The sequence below is a fragment of the Heterocephalus glaber genome, unplaced genomic scaffold, assembly GCF_053883595.1.
Source record: "Heterocephalus glaber isolate CG9 unplaced genomic scaffold, H.glaber_assembly_v1.0 deba00001481, whole genome shotgun sequence".
In the NCBI taxonomy this organism is placed as follows: Eukaryota; Metazoa; Chordata; class Mammalia; order Rodentia; family Bathyergidae; genus Heterocephalus; species Heterocephalus glaber.
Window position 1 is genome coordinate 16,898,453 of NW_028258317.1, and position 14,208 is coordinate 16,912,660.

General features: G+C 48.5%; 3 protein-coding genes across 14 annotated transcripts in view; 2 read left to right on the forward strand and 1 right to left on the reverse strand.

Annotated features, from left to right (window-relative positions):
* The window catches only part of Gba2 (glucosylceramidase beta 2), an 18,292-nt gene extending 4,987 nt beyond the window's left edge, over positions 1-13,305 (forward strand). Inside the window, exons 4-18 of the mRNA XM_004870141.3 lie at positions 836-1,054; positions 1,333-1,572; positions 1,794-1,896; positions 2,046-2,199; positions 2,290-2,415; positions 2,597-2,769; positions 3,004-3,108; positions 3,309-3,416; positions 3,518-3,669; positions 3,788-3,894; positions 4,046-4,188; positions 4,268-4,383; positions 4,488-4,679; positions 4,963-10,343; positions 12,950-13,305. Of these exons, the coding sequence (XP_004870198.1) occupies positions 836-1,054; positions 1,333-1,572; positions 1,794-1,896; positions 2,046-2,199; positions 2,290-2,415; positions 2,597-2,769; positions 3,004-3,108; positions 3,309-3,416; positions 3,518-3,669; positions 3,788-3,894; positions 4,046-4,188; positions 4,268-4,383; positions 4,488-4,679; positions 4,963-5,241 (2,217 nt within the window). The 3' untranslated portion in view covers positions 5,242-10,343; positions 12,950-13,305. The remainder of the gene's footprint in view (positions 1-835; positions 1,055-1,332; positions 1,573-1,793; positions 1,897-2,045; positions 2,200-2,289; positions 2,416-2,596; positions 2,770-3,003; positions 3,109-3,308; positions 3,417-3,517; positions 3,670-3,787; positions 3,895-4,045; positions 4,189-4,267; positions 4,384-4,487; positions 4,680-4,962; positions 10,344-12,949) is intronic.
* On the reverse strand, positions 5,391-10,226 carry Creb3 (cAMP responsive element binding protein 3). 9 transcript variants are annotated; one of them, XM_087183719.1, is made up of 11 exons: positions 10,094-10,164; positions 9,745-10,018; positions 9,506-9,643; positions 9,228-9,375; positions 9,084-9,151; positions 8,883-8,972; positions 7,236-7,342; positions 7,063-7,131; positions 6,266-6,350; positions 6,085-6,169; positions 5,391-5,996 (listed from the first exon to the last, which is right to left on the reverse strand). In XM_087183719.1, the coding sequence occupies exons 3-11, from the start codon at positions 9,641-9,643 to the stop codon at positions 5,662-5,664; spliced, it is 1,125 nt and encodes a 374-aa protein (XP_087039845.1). In that variant the 5' UTR covers positions 9,745-10,018; positions 10,094-10,164; the 3' UTR covers positions 5,391-5,661. The 9 variants fall into 9 exon arrangements, with proteins under 9 accessions (XP_087039845.1, XP_004870196.2, XP_012923009.2 ...); XM_004870139.4 differs by lacking the exon at positions 9,745-10,018 and having other exon boundaries at positions 10,094-10,226; XM_013067555.3 differs by lacking the exon at positions 9,745-10,018 and having other exon boundaries at positions 9,228-9,387; positions 10,094-10,226.
* Positions 10,194-14,208, forward strand: part of Tln1 (talin 1) — a 34,223-nt gene continuing 30,208 nt past the window's right edge. For 2 of the 4 annotated variants that reach the window (XM_004870135.3, XM_004870137.3), the window contains exon 1: positions 10,194-10,343. The gene's annotated coding sequence lies outside the window, so the exon portion shown is untranslated. Of the gene's footprint in view, positions 10,344-10,468; positions 10,573-14,208 lie in introns of those variants that run through there. The other 2 variants (XM_087183713.1, XM_087183714.1) reach the window with 2 other exon arrangements.

The window sequence follows — 14,208 nt, forward strand, 5'->3', positions numbered from 1 at the left end:
CCTCCAGCTTTCAGCTTATCTTCAGAGGAAAAATGGCTGGCAGATATTAAGTCCCACTGGTGATAATGTCCTTCCAGATTCAAGTTTGCAGACCCTACATAATACTCCCAAGATCCCCCTCTCCCTTATCCTCAGGTATCCCAAGGGGAAGTGCCTTCTGGAAGCATGGACTATACAGTTAATTGTTGCATGCTTAATGTGTCTAGGCACTGTGCTAAGCTTTTGGCATATTTAATATTAAAAACAACTCTACTAGGGCTGGGGATTTAGCTCAGTGGTTTCGGCAGGTGCAAGGACCCGAGTTCGATCCCCGGTACCAAAAAAAAAAAAACCCTACTAGGTACCTTTATCGTGTTAATTTTACAGATGAGGAAATTAAGATTAGAGAGGGTTAGTAATATGCCCAGGGTTATGTGGTTGGTTAAAGATCGAGATTCCGAACCAGGTCTCTATGTCGTAAAAAGCCTGTGGCCTTAGCCATCATGCACTATTCCAACAAAAAGTTACAGACAGTAAAAACATCAGGCATAGTTTGAATCAAGGGAAGAGGTATCCCACATAGCTCCTACTTTATAGGAGCTGCCAAATTTTTGTGTTTTGGAGGTTCTTTTTGGTTTTGTACTGGGGATTGAACCTAGGGCTTTCTATATGCTAGGCAACAGTAGGGAAAGGCAGCGGGATTTGGTGGTTACTTCCTAAGCCTGGAAGAAAGCCTAGGGCATGACCTGAGGTTAGAGGTGACAATCACAGCCTCTAGAAGAGAAGCTGCTCGGAGAAGAGAGAAACCAGTGCCTGTGGGTTACTCCATTCCATCCCATCTTTTCTCTCGGTCAAGTTTACAGTGTGCTTGCGTCGGGAGGGACGGACTGTGTACCAGCAAGTTCTGTCCATGGAGCGTCCAAGTGTCCTGCACAGCTGGAACTGGGGCCTGTGTGGCTACTTTGCTTTCTACCACGCCCTCTATCCCCGAGCCTGGACTGTCTATCAGCTTCCTGGCCAGAATATCACCCTCACTTGTCGCCAGATCACACCCATCTTGCCCCATGACTACGAGGTAAGGTTCACCTTTATTTCATGCATTGCCCTCCTATGTCCAAAGGAATTGTGAAAGGGAGGGGTTGGAGCAATGATCATTACACTGGCCTCCCCAGACCACTACCTGGTTCATTCTAGTCTTCTGAGTCTTCTGGTAGGCAGTTTGCTGGGGAATATGGGGAGATCTAAGTAAAAGACAGAATATATTGTAGTATTTGAAATAGGTCCTCCATACCCAGGACTAATTGGGATGTAGTCAAGAAAGGCTATCATCTGAGTCCATTCTTTCACCCCCAGGACAGCAGCCTGCCTGTAGGAGTCTTTGTGTGGGATGTAGAAAACGAAGGGGATGAAGCTGTGGATGTATCCATCATGTTCTCCATGCGAAATGGCCTGGGGGGTGAAGACGATGCCCAGGGGGGTTTATGGAATGAGCCCTTCTGTCTGGAGCAGGATGGGGAAACTGTTCAAGGGCTGCTGCTGCATCATCCAACCCTTCCAAATCCTTACACCATGGCTGTGGCTGCGCGACTCACGGTAATGAAAGAGCCAACCCTATACCTTAAGCCCTTCCTCTCAGCCTGACCCCAGACCCACCTCCACTCCACAAGTCTCTTCATTCCATCTCCCCCAAGTCCCACTCTCATCACAGCCCTTTAGCCTCTGGAACTTGGAGGCAAGGGTGTGTAAGAGCTGGAGAACTAGTTGGGATCCAGTGTATGTTGGAGCTTGCCTTATAGTCTTTGGCCCCTTAACAGGAAGATTCCACGGTAACCCACATCACAGCCTTTGATCCTGACAGCACTGGGCACCAGGTGTGGCAGGACCTACTTCAGGATGGACAGCTGGACTCCCCCGCTGGTGATGGGGGTCTGACTGGGAGGTGTTGGGAAGAAAGACTACCTTGGGGGTGGGAGACCTAGTATTGAATAGCCCTTGTTCTTGTGGTAGAGATCCCTAGCTCTGGGGTTGAAGAAGGTGGCTGTTCTAATTCTTCTTATACTTCTCAGGCCGAAGCAACCCCTCACAGAAAGGAGCAGGCATCGCTGGGGCTCTGTGTGTTTCAGGCAAGCTGCCACCTCGAGGCCGGTGCTCCCTGGAGTTTTCACTGGCTTGGGACATGCCCAGGATCATGTTTGGAGCTAAGGGGCAAGTCCACTACAGGTGAGGGGACCAAGAAATATAGGGATCCAAAACACTAAGGATCTGACCCGGAGCATGGGCCCTCATCCTTTCCCTTTCTTTCCACTCCAGGAGGTACACAAGGTTCTTTGGCCCAGATGGTGATGCAGCTCCTGCCCTTAGCCACTACGCATTGTGCCACTATGCAGACTGGGAAGACAGGATCTCAGCATGGCAGAGCCCAGTATTAGATGACAGGTACCAATGGGACCCTCTCTTATATTTCTCCTGGGCACTCACTCCAAGTGCGACTCTGATTGTGTACCACCAAAGTCGGCAGAGTTGTGCTGGGATTCACTTCCCCTCCACTGACCCCTAGAATCCTTTCTATCCTGCGAAGTCACACTTATGAAACCATTCTCTCCTCCTAACTTCCAAGATCCTTACCTGCCTGGTACAAATCTGCACTATTCAATGAACTATACTTTCTGGCGGATGGGGGCACAGTGTGGCTTGAAGTTCCTGAAGACTCCCTACCGGAGGAGCTGGTAGGAAGTATGGGTCAGCTTCGTCCCATCCTTCGGGAATACGGTCGATTTGGCTATCTTGAGGGTAAGTACTGGTGGGTTAGGGTGTAGTAGGGCATACTCTTCAGGTCAGTTAATGCCCTAGGATAACGAAAGATGATAGATTTTGCCTACTCCAGGGTATTGATGGGATGAAGGGCTAAGTGGCGATCAGGTGAATGACAGTGCCCTACCTTCAATTTTAAAAGACAAGCAAGGGAGGGGACTATGAAGAGGAAGCAGGAATTGTGGCAACGATGTGTCTTCTTCATTCCTCTAGGCCAAGAGTATCGCATGTACAACACATATGATGTCCACTTTTATGCTTCCTTTGCCCTCGTTATGCTCTGGCCCAAAATTGAGCTCAGCCTACAGTATGACATGGGTGAGGGTAGCTGTTGTATTGCTTCTTCCCCATTGGCTCCCCATACTCCTCAACCTTAGTGGTCTCTCAGATTGTTTTCTCCTTCCCCTCAAACATACCTGCATCCTGCTTGCTGTTTCCCCTCTGGAGTCACAGAGTTTGGTGCCCCACCCAAGCCTGCCCATTCCCTGCTTTCCCCTTCCCACTTTTCTGTTTTCCAGCTCTCGCAACCCTCAGGGAGGACCTGACACGTCGACGGTACCTGATGAGTGGGGTAATGGGACCTGTGAAAAGGAGAAATGTCATTCCCCATGATATTGGGGACCCAGGTAAAAGTCCCTACACCCATGGTCAGCTTCCCTCCTTCAACTTTTGCACCCTCCACCCTATCCACCAATGCAAATGAACTAGGTCCTCTCCCCTCCCACAGATGATGAGCCGTGGCTCCGGGTCAATGCATATTTGATCCATGATACTGCTGACTGGAAGGACCTGAACCTGAAGTTTGTGCTGCAAGTTTATCGAGATTATTACTTGACGGGCGACCAAGGCTTCCTGAAGGACATGTGGCCTGTGTGTCTAGTAAGGGATACATGAGCAGTGGCCAGTATGCCAGGAGCATGGCCAGTGTCTGGGAAAAGCCCAGCTAGCTATTGTACTTCCTTAGTACCTGCATCTCTGGTATGTCGGTTGTCTCTAGGCCGTGATGGAATCTGAAATGAAGTTTGACAAGGACCATGACGGACTCATTGAGAATGGTGGCTATGCAGACCAGACCTATGATGGATGGGTCACCACAGGCCCCAGGTTAGGGGATAGGGGTTTCCAGGAGGCCTGTGTTGGGGAACTGGGGTACCAAAGGATGGTAGGACTCAAAAAGAATGACCCATTACTTGTTAGTTTGCACAGGAGTGGCTAAAACTGCCAGTGTGACCCCCAAATTCCTGTCCCTTATCAGTGCTTACTGTGGAGGGCTGTGGCTGGCAGCTGTGGCTGTGACGGTCCAGATGGCTGTTCTATGTGCGGCACAGGATGTCCAGGATAAGTTTTCTTCCATCCTCAGCCGGGGCCAGGAAGCCTATGAGAGACTGCTGTGGAATGGTGAGTTGGGGGAACCTGAGGAGTCTTAAGGCGGCTGTGGGAACACCAAGAGCCTTACTTTGCCTTTCCTGTACTCCAGGCCGCTATTACAACTATGATAGCAGCTCTCAGCCTCAGTCTCGAAGTGTCATGTCTGACCAGTGTGCTGGGCAGTGGTTCTTGAAGGCCTGTGGCCTAGGAGAAGGAGACACTGAGGTGAGAGACTAGGAAAAGGAGCCAGAGAGAAAGGTGGGTTTTCCCCCAGAGATGGGAAGCAAGTATAAAAGACCATGTCCCTGCCTTTGCCCTTGCCCCTCCAGGTATTTCCTACCACACATGTGGTCCGTGCTCTCCAGACTATCTTCGAGCTCAATGTCCAGTCCTTTGCTGGAGGGGCCATGGGAGCTGTGAATGGAATGCAGCCCCATGGTATCCCTGATAGATCCAGTGTGCAGTCTGATGAAGTCTGGGTGGGTGTGGTCTATGGCCTGGCAGCCACCATGATCCAAGAGGTAATGTACTCTCGTACCCATCATCTTATCCCAAATCTGCACTATGGCCCAGAAAACTTCCTCAGCCACTAGACTTAAGACATAACCGAAAGCCATCTTACCCATCCATAAAGCCTTCCCCTTCTCCTTGGTATGCATACCACCTCCTGCATTCAGGTTTCTGACTGGGTCAAGTTTATCTCCTCTGACAGCTATGAGCTCCTTCAGGACAGAGACCCTGCTATCTTCACTTGTCTAATGGTGCCAAGTTAGTTATACATATGATTTCCATTTCTCCCTACAGGGCCTGACATGGGAGGGCTTCCAGACAGCTGAAGGCTGTTATCGTACTGTGTGGGAGCGCCTTGGCCTGGCTTTCCAGACCCCAGAGGCATACTGCCAGCAGCAGGTATTCCGCTCACTGGCCTACATGCGCCCGCTGAGTATCTGGGCCATGCAACTGGCCCTGCAACAGCAGAAGCATAAAAAAGCCTCCAGTCTGATAGTCAATCAGGGCACAGGACTAAGCACAGAGCCTAAATGTGGACCAAAGGAAGCCTCGGCAAACCTAACCCCAGAGTAAGCCCTCCAAACCACGAGATCACAACCTCCAGGCTGGTCTTTGCTCCTTACCCCCACTTCCTGCAGCCCTGAGCCAACAGGACAATCATGCTCCCTCCCTTCTCCTCACCCAACTGTGCCAGTAAAGAGGGGCTGAGGGTGAAGCAAGCATCAAAATCACTTATTTATTTCTTTCCTTACCTCTTCCCTCACTGTATGAAATGTTGGAGGAGGTCAATTGATTTCTTCAGATCCATTTATGGGACAGTAGACATACATGGGTACAAATAAAAGACACACAAAGCCAAAATGTATGTGTTTGACCCCTCAGGCATCCTAATGTCACAAGAATGAAGGCCAACCCTCTCCTATTCCTTTCTATTTGGACACAGATGGGGAAGGGGTGCTTAGGCTATAGCTGAGATACCCTGTATCTTCCTGTCTAACCTGAATATCTGCCCTGCAAGATGACAGACGAAGGGCTGTAGTTAGGGAGCCATTTCTCCTTTCTTGTGAGATTTGCCCACAGGTGAAACATGTGGCCTGGGCAGGGGGGTTCTGAGAAGAGGTCAAGGAGTGGCCGATACTGGGGAGGCTCAGCCTGCAAAGGCTGAGGCATGTGGTACAACAGGCAGGAACAGTTGCCAGGGACCTGGAGCTCAAGGTCAGAACTGTCCGACTGATTTATGCTGTCCTTTGGTACCGCTGACTGTAGAGCAGGCAGCTCTGGCTGGTGAGGGTCCTCACTGGGGAGGGCACGAAGCTGGCGGGACAACACTGAAGAGGCAAACAAGTGTCAGGAGACAACACAGAAAGCCCAGGCCTCTCTACCAACCCATGCCTCAAATATCCTTAAGCCACTTACCAACATGCTCAGCTGGCAGGCTGCCCCTTGTGTCAGAGGAGTACATAGCAGGTACAAAGAGGAGGCAGAAAGAGAATAGTAGGACCTAAGAGTACAAGGAAAAAAAAATGAAGGGCTCTGGATTATACCCTTGGTGGGCCCACCACTTGAGAAAAGGATCTGTTCTCATCACCATTCTCACCAGGACACAGGTGCTGCTGCTGCTGGTTTTGTTTGATATCTCAATTACCATGGCCTGGAGTTTCCTCAGTTGATCTAGAAGGGACCTAGCGGGAGAGAGGACACTAGTGAGCACCCCCGGCTCAGCACTGTGAGCCTCAGTGAAACTGTTATGGCCACATCCTCCATCTATGCCCTGCATCCTCTTTTCATCTTATTTTTGCAAATGACTTCATCCCTGTGGACAAAATGCCTGAAGTCCCTAATTAAAACAAACTTCTTTATCCTCTCCATTGGGGGGTGGGGTGGTTTTGTTTGTTTTTTGAGACAGGATCTCTCTATGTAGTCCAGCCTGGCCTTGAACTCACTATGTAGCCCAGGCTGGCCTCAAACTCAGCAATCCTGCCTCAACACCACCCCTACCCCTGGTGCTGGGATTACAAGAGTGCGTTACCACGCCCAGCTCTTTGCCCTCTCTTGAAACTCCTTTGCAAGTACCTTCAGTATTTCTCCACTGCCCCATCAGCTGTACACATAATCTTTACCAAGCACTCTCGGTCTTCTCAACTTTCTGACCCAGCCTGCCTGTGTTAGGGTCCCAGCCAAACCCAACTGTGTTCTGTCCTCTCTGCCTAGAATGCTTTCTCCACAATCCTTCCTGCTGTCAGATAACTGCCTGTCTCATGAGATCTTTCCTTTCCTCTTTCTGGGTATTTAATTTATGTTTAACTATGAGCTTCTGTAAAATGCAGTAGGGCTGGGGGAAAAAATGAGGAGGCGTTAAATGGAGGGAGAAGGGTGATTTGGTGGGTTGCTTACAGATTCTCTTCCTCCAGAAGCTGTACTTTGTTCTGTAGCTCCAGGTTCTGGGCTGTATATTTCAAGACCCTGGGGATAATGGATATAGGCTGTATCCTCCCTCCAAAAACTTAACACTTAAAAAATTTAAAGTATAACACTTTCAACTATTTTCTGTTGCCTCTCTTTCATACCTGCTCTCTAAACCGCCCAAATACACCTTCTTCTTCCTTCGGCTCTCTTGAGCAGACCTCTTATTTCGAATCTTCCTCCGCACTTGTTTCAGAACTTGTTCCTCCATCTGAGAGGTGGAGAAAGTGGTATCAGGACTATTGAATCAAAGAGTTGGAAAGCAACTAAGTTAAATATTCCCAATTATTTTTACAGCTTCCCTTACTAATAGGCATTCAGCTTCTGTCTGACAAGCCAGACTATTTTCTACAATTTTATTAATAGTAATTAAAATTCCCTTATCATGAACCAACATCTGTCTCTTTGTAAGTTATATCCATTGGTCTTACCTAGAATCTCTGGAGCCATAGAGAACAAACCCTGTTTAGCTATTTTAAGGCACTTTTAACATTTCCTAAGAGTTTTTTGCTTTTTTTTTTTTGGTACTGGGGTTCGAACTCGGGACCTTGTGCTTGTGAGGCAAGCAGCAGAACCACTGAGCTAAATCCCCAGCCCAGTTTTTTGCTTTTTGTTTGTTTTTTGGGGACAGGGTTTCACTATGTAGTTCAGTGGTCTTGAACTGACTGCATAGCCCAGGGTGGCCTCGAACTCACAGGGATCCTCCTCAGTGCCAGAATTACAGCCATGCGCCACCACACCCAGCCCTCAGAATTTAAAAAGAAAAACAACCTGGATAATTTTAACTTAGCTTCTGTCCTCAGGATGGATTACATCCTCTGTATGTATCAAAGATGTGCTCTAGCTAGCATAAAGGAGAGCAACACCTCTAACAGGAGCAGCATCTCTATTGAAAAGAGTTTCTAAATCCCATTTACTAGTTACATCATACTACTGGCTCATCTTGTACTTTTCTTTTTTTTTAATTGTACTATAAGGATTGAGTCCAGAGCATTGCACATGCTAAGCAAGCACTCTAACACTAAGCCACCCCACTTCAGGGTTTTTTTGTTGTTAGGGTTTTTTTGGGGGGGGGGGGGTTGTAGTTGTACTGGGGATTGAAGCCAAGGCCTTCATATTGAGCTACATCCTCAACCCTTTTCATTCTTTATTTTGAGACAGTGTGTCACTAAGTTGTCTAGGCTGGGCTTGAACTTGTGATCCTCTTGCCTCACCCTCTCAGAATGCTGAAATTACAGGCATGCACCACCACAAAGTGGCTCATCTTATATTTTTTAGAAATTAAAATTTCCCTGAAGTTTGTGGTGATTTTATCATAGTGCCACAATACTGTGCCTGTGAAGTTGCCATTCATTCCAGGAAACTTAAAACTAGATTTTGTATTTATTCATTACTATATACTGTTTGATCCACCCCTGTTGAACTCTCAAACACTTAACATTGAGCAAGAGGTGGATTACCATGAAGACAATGAAATCTTCAACGTCAAGGCCCTTCACCTGCACAGTCCTTCCCAAGGCCCTATACCGCGGTTATACAGATAAGTTTGAAATCTTTTTACCTAAAAAGAATCCCAGAATTTATATAAACCCCACAAAATCAGGACCTGTACCAGTTTCCTATTAGCAACAGATTTGCTAAGATTCTTACCTCATCTTTTTTTCCCAAGATATTGATATAAAGCGAAAAGAATTTGGCTACTTGGGACTCGCAATCCCTCTCCAGCCTTTGCTTAACCAGTGAAGTCTGACCTTAGTGAGTGGAAGTGTTCCCGACAGAGCAAGCCCCTCCTTCTCCAATAGCCTCTCCTCCTCCTCTGTCAGTATCAGCCTGGCAGTCTCCTGGGGTTAACAGGAAGCGGGCAGCCAGTTGCACCAAGATGTTAGGAATAGAGGATTCTGGCCCCACCCGGGCAATATGGAAATAATCCTCCCGAAAATCAACTCAAGTACCTGCTTTGGGGGCTCCTCCACATGCGGCGGAGTCATGTGGACCCTCTCCTTTCCACAGCTCCCACTGTCTGAAAAAGGAAAAGTAAGAATAGCCAGGCCCATAGGCCCTCTCCTTCCCCCACATTTCACTCATTTTATGCTCACCTAAATCTATGGAGACATGTTCCTGTGGGAGACAGTAGGTGTGATCGTGGTGGACAGAACAGAAGTTCGAGGAGTCGAGAACGTCCAGTGATGGTGGGGGACTCAGCAGGGAGTTCAGCAAGTCTTCTACCTCCCAGTCGCTCAGTTCCTGCACAAAGTTCTAACAAATTAAAACGCCTTGACTCTCCTACACACACACACACACACACACACACACACACACACACACCCCGGACCCAGGGACTTCTCTAGTTTCGCCACTCAGAACCCCTACCCACCTGGGAGGGCGGCAGCTCCCAGTCCAGCGGAGCCTCCTGAGCTTCATCGGGCGCACCCCTCAAATGTCCGCTTTCCTCTAGCAGGAAACCCAGCAGGTCCTGGTCACCAGGGTCCAACTCCAGCTCCATTTGGGCCATCTACGGAAAGGACAGGCAGAAACACACGAGTTCACTTTTCCACGAGGCTCAAACTCCCTACCCCAAACACAATCCTCGGTCTAACAATTGGTCTCCCGCACCTATCTGGCTCCTCTTTCGCACAGGTAGCCAGAGAGGGGATGGCCGTCAAACCCAAGCTGTCTCCCAGCCTCGATAATAAGTGCGCCTCCAACACAACGGAAGTGACGTATTAAGTCCCGTGGCATTTTGGGACTTGGAGTTCCCGCCAACTCGGAAATGGACCGCCCGCCGCGCCACGTCCCAGGGGCTATGCAAATCATGGGGATGTCCCGGCTGCTTCCTCACAACCTAAGGGTGGGGATTCTGAGGATCTGGCTCCGCCCTCGCCCCAAGCTAGAAAAAAGAAGAAATACAGTTTAAAAGGGAACTCGGGCGTAGTTCAAGCGTTTTCTCCGGATTGCACCTCACCCTTGCTTCCTGCCGGGGAGGAGCTGCATATCTTCGGCGGGCTCCCGAGCATCGAGAGCCCGGGCCAGAGCAGCTTCCTGCAGTCCCTGAAACCATAGAGCGAGGGCCCAGGACGCCGCCCGCGGTGGGGACGTTCCCGGGACGGAAGTGACCGGGAGTAGACGAGAGGGCGAGGCCAGACCCCGTGAGCGACCCGGGGAAGGAGCTGGTTAGAGGCCCAGCGGGCGGGGCACACAGCCTGGCAGCGCAGGTAGGCCTGACCGGGTCGAGCCGGAGCTTCGGGGTGGGGCCGCGGGGCCTGGCCCGGGAAGGCGGGAGGCGGGCGGAGCCCCGATTCTTCTGCTTGTCCTGTTTCGGGTTTTGTTAGAGAGGTCAGGGTCCAGTCTTTCTCGGCTTGAGCTCAGAGTTAAGTATTCCGTCTTGCTGGAGGCAGCCCTTTCCGGGGAGCAGTCCTCCCCCTGCGATAGATTTTGGAGCGGGTGAGAAATGGGGTGGTAGTGAGGCGCAGGGCGGGGATGGGCTTTGGTGTTAGCTGATAGCGGGTAAGTGGGTAGGAAAGCTTTGGGTGACTTTGGAATTTATGTGTGTTTGGCTTTAGAAGTCAGTGGTCAGTAGAAGTTTAGAACCCGCGGGGGCTAAAATTGAAGTTATTCGTGTGAGTTGGGTCCGTTTTGTTAGGTGAAGTTTAGGTTAAGGTCACTATTTTGTTTTTTGGAATGCCCAGCAAAAGTCAGAGTTCAGTACCAGGTTAAGGGTCAACAACACGAATTAGAAGTCCGTTTTAGGGATGAAAGACTTGTGACAGTCAATGTTAAGCAAAAACTGAAAACATGTTTTAGGAGTCAAATTAAAAATGGGCTTTAGGCTTACAGCTCAAACTTTAGTTTAAAGTAAGGGAGCGTGTTGTTAAAGGTAAAAATTAGATCAGCATGTCTTCTTGGAAAGGGATAAATGTCAAAGACAGTACTGGGGATCAGGAAACAAATTAGGGTCAGGAATTAGAGGTAAGTTTATGAGTTGTGGTTGAGGCCGAGGTATGTAGTTAACCTTGAGCAGGTAAAATTTAAGAGATTAGCAGGAAGGGGATGTCTTTGTTTTGTGGAGAAGTCCTTCATTCCTCTGTAGTAACAGTGACTTCTCTCATGTACAAATGACAGGTCAAGGTTCTGGATTTCAGCTAGGATTGCAGGTATCTGGGATTCCAGCTTCTTTATTCCACACCAAGATCAAGGATCTTACTGTGGCTGCCACAGTTAAGAGGGCAGGGATTCCTGGACTATGTTGTTACGAGATGGGAGGTGAAAAATGGACAGGGCCCTGGGAAATGTACAAGGTCTAGTCATAAGAGGAGGGGACTGTCAGGCAAAGAGGAGACCTGTGACTAAGTAGAGGGACACTGTTATCGAGGAGGAAGGGGATGACTGAATCTCCTGACAGTTTACTGTTTCCCTCTTCCCTTATTGCCTAGGTATTAAGCCTTCCTCTCCAACTCCTATCCCTGGTTCCACACTGCACATCCTTCCTTTATATTTCCTTACAGAATACTTCCTTGCCCTTTAGCTCTCCTCTGTACATCTTCTTTTATTTGGTACGGGGATCGAACTCAGGTCCTTGTGCTTGTGAGGCAGGTGGCAGAACCACTGAGCTAAATCCCCAGCCCTCTGTACACCTTCTTAGCAATCCATTCCATCCTCCTTGCTGCCTCACTTCCCAAACCTTGTTATACATCCTACTTTAATACCCCCACCCGAATCTGAGGTTTCCATCATCTTAAAGCACTCTCCCACCATTTTCATTCACTTGTACATATGCATACCACCTGGTCATGTGCTGAATAGTTGACCCTTAAACCTGCTACATGGATCCCCTGGTTCTGAGCCACCTTTAATGTCTTGGTCCAGTTGTAGATCCCCTTCCCCCACTCCCTAACAGAAAGAGGAAATGAGACCCAAAGAGGAAACTGGGTCTTGCTGATCCCACACCCAACCAGGCCACTGACCACACCCCCATTTCACTCCCAGGCTGACCTGACCACTGACCACAGCACTATCCTCTACCCAGCCTCTGATTCAGCCACCAACTACCTCATGCTGTTCCTCCCCTAATCCTAATTCCAGCTGTACTTAGACACTGCCATTGTTCCTTCACTCCTCCCCACCCTAGCCTAATTTAGCCACTTACCATATCCCCATTTTTTTAATCAAACCTCTGTAGTCTGACCTGCTGTCTCACCTCATTCCATCGTTCCCTGACTTAGCCACTATTCGTGTAATGTAATTATTCCTCCCTTTGCCCCATCCAGTGACTGCTCATATGTGGATTTTCCCCCCTTCCCATCCTGATGTAGTCACTAACCCCACCCCATCTGCTCCTACTTGATTATTAATCACCTCCCATCTTTTCTCATAGCCTCATCCCCACATTTCCATCTCAATCTGACCCTTCCCCCTTTCCCAATTCCTTACCTGAGCTCTGAGCTTCCCTAGCCACTAGTGGCCACTGATGATCAGAAGGTACGGGACCCCAGCCTGACTTTGGGTTCTTGTCCCTGAGTATTGACGAAACAGACTGTCATCAGGCTCTGTCAGTCTTACCTCTTAAAATTCCTTCTGAGGGGCTGCTTTCTCACTATTCTAACTCTGGCTTTCTTACCTCTTACCCGTACTAATACAGTGTACTTCTAACCAATCTCCACAGTTATGTTCCTAAAATCCAGTTTGGGTTATGTTCCTTCTCTGCTTAAAGCCTCCTTGGCCTCCCGTTACTTTCCAATAGGTAAAATTCCTCATACCCCAGTCTAGGTCTACCCTGCCTTTCCATCCTAACCCTGACTTCCCCACAACTCCTCCCTTGCAGGTACCCTGTACATCAGCCAGCCTTCTGCTCACTTCCTTGAATGCTCCTCCGCGATTTCCTGCTTCTCCACCTTTGCTTATGCTATTCTCTCTGCCTGGAATGCTGCCTTTGACTCATCTCTGGCTGATGTGATAGAGAGCACTTGGGCTTTGGAGTAAGAGAGACCTGGGTTCGGATCCTGGCTTCACAACTTATTATTTGGACAAGTACATTAAACATTTAATTTAAGCCTCAGTTTCCTGATCTGTAAGAAAGGAAATAAATGACACCTACCTTGCAGGGTTGTTGTAAGGATAAACAAAAATTCTGTGTAAAATGCAGTTGACATATAATCAATAAATGTCAGATTGCTATCATTTTTTATTATCTTTGTGTGTGTGTGTGTGTGGTACGGGGGATCAAACTCAGGACCGTGTGCTTGCAAGGCCGGCGCAGTGCCACTGAGTTAAATCCCCAGCCCTTTTATTGTCTTTTTAAAAAATTCTACCTTCAAGTAACACTTTTCATGGTCCCACTTACCTAAATTTAAAGGGATCTCTCCTCTGAGCACAACTCTTTGACTTTTATTGCATCCTGTTCTCTATTGTAACTGTGTATTTAACTTACCCACTTGCCTGGAGAACTGGGAGCCCATTGAAGGCAAAGGCTAGGTCTTACTCATTGCAGTTCTCAGTCACTGAAAGTTTGGCCCAGGGCATTCCCCACAATAGGCCTTCAAGGAATGCTGGCCTTATAAATGGAGAACTGAACACAAGGGGAGGAAAGGTGTTGGGAGCTGGGGCACTGGTCCTTGGTGTGCTTGTCATGGGGGTGTATTTGTGGGGAAGCTCGGGAGGGAGGATGGGGTTCTTGCAAGATTGATCTGTGTAGAGGCTGTGTGACTGAGATAAGGCAGTAGCGGTGAACCTATGGCATGCAAGTTTTGTGTTTTTACACTTGATCTTAGCCAAAAGGCCGAGAAGCGATGAGTTTTGTGTTTTTTCTTTTAAGACAAAAGATGTTAATATAGAGGGGTTTTTTTTCTAAACTGAAATCTCAATATTCAGGTTTAATTGCAGTGTTGGCACTTTTGAGATAAATACGTGGGTTTTGGATTGCAGTGTGGGCACTCCATCTCTAGAAGGTTTACCATCACTGAGATAAGGTGTATGTCAAGACAGCATAGGTGGTATTATGAGAAAGAGCCCTGTGCATAGGCTGGGGTACATTAGAGGAGAATGAGTGTGCACTTGTAAATGTGGAGGGGCTGTGTTGGAGGA

What these genes read in the sequence shown, in the direction of transcription:
- Creb3 (XM_013067555.3), bottom strand. Translation starts at nt 10,189, where the DNA reads ATGGTTTCAGGGACTGCAGGAAGCTGCTCTGGCCCGGGCTCTCGATGC. An exon ending in GAACACTTCCACTCACTAAG is followed by an intron (nt 7,343 to 8,882) that starts GTCAGACTTCAC and finishes TCCACCTCTCAG; the next exon opens with ATGGAGGAACAAGTTCTGAA. An exon ending in CCTGCCAGCTGAGCATGTTG is followed by an intron (nt 5,997 to 6,084) that starts GTAAGTGGCTTA and finishes TTGCCTCTTCAG; the next exon opens with TGTTGTCCCGCCAGCTTCGT.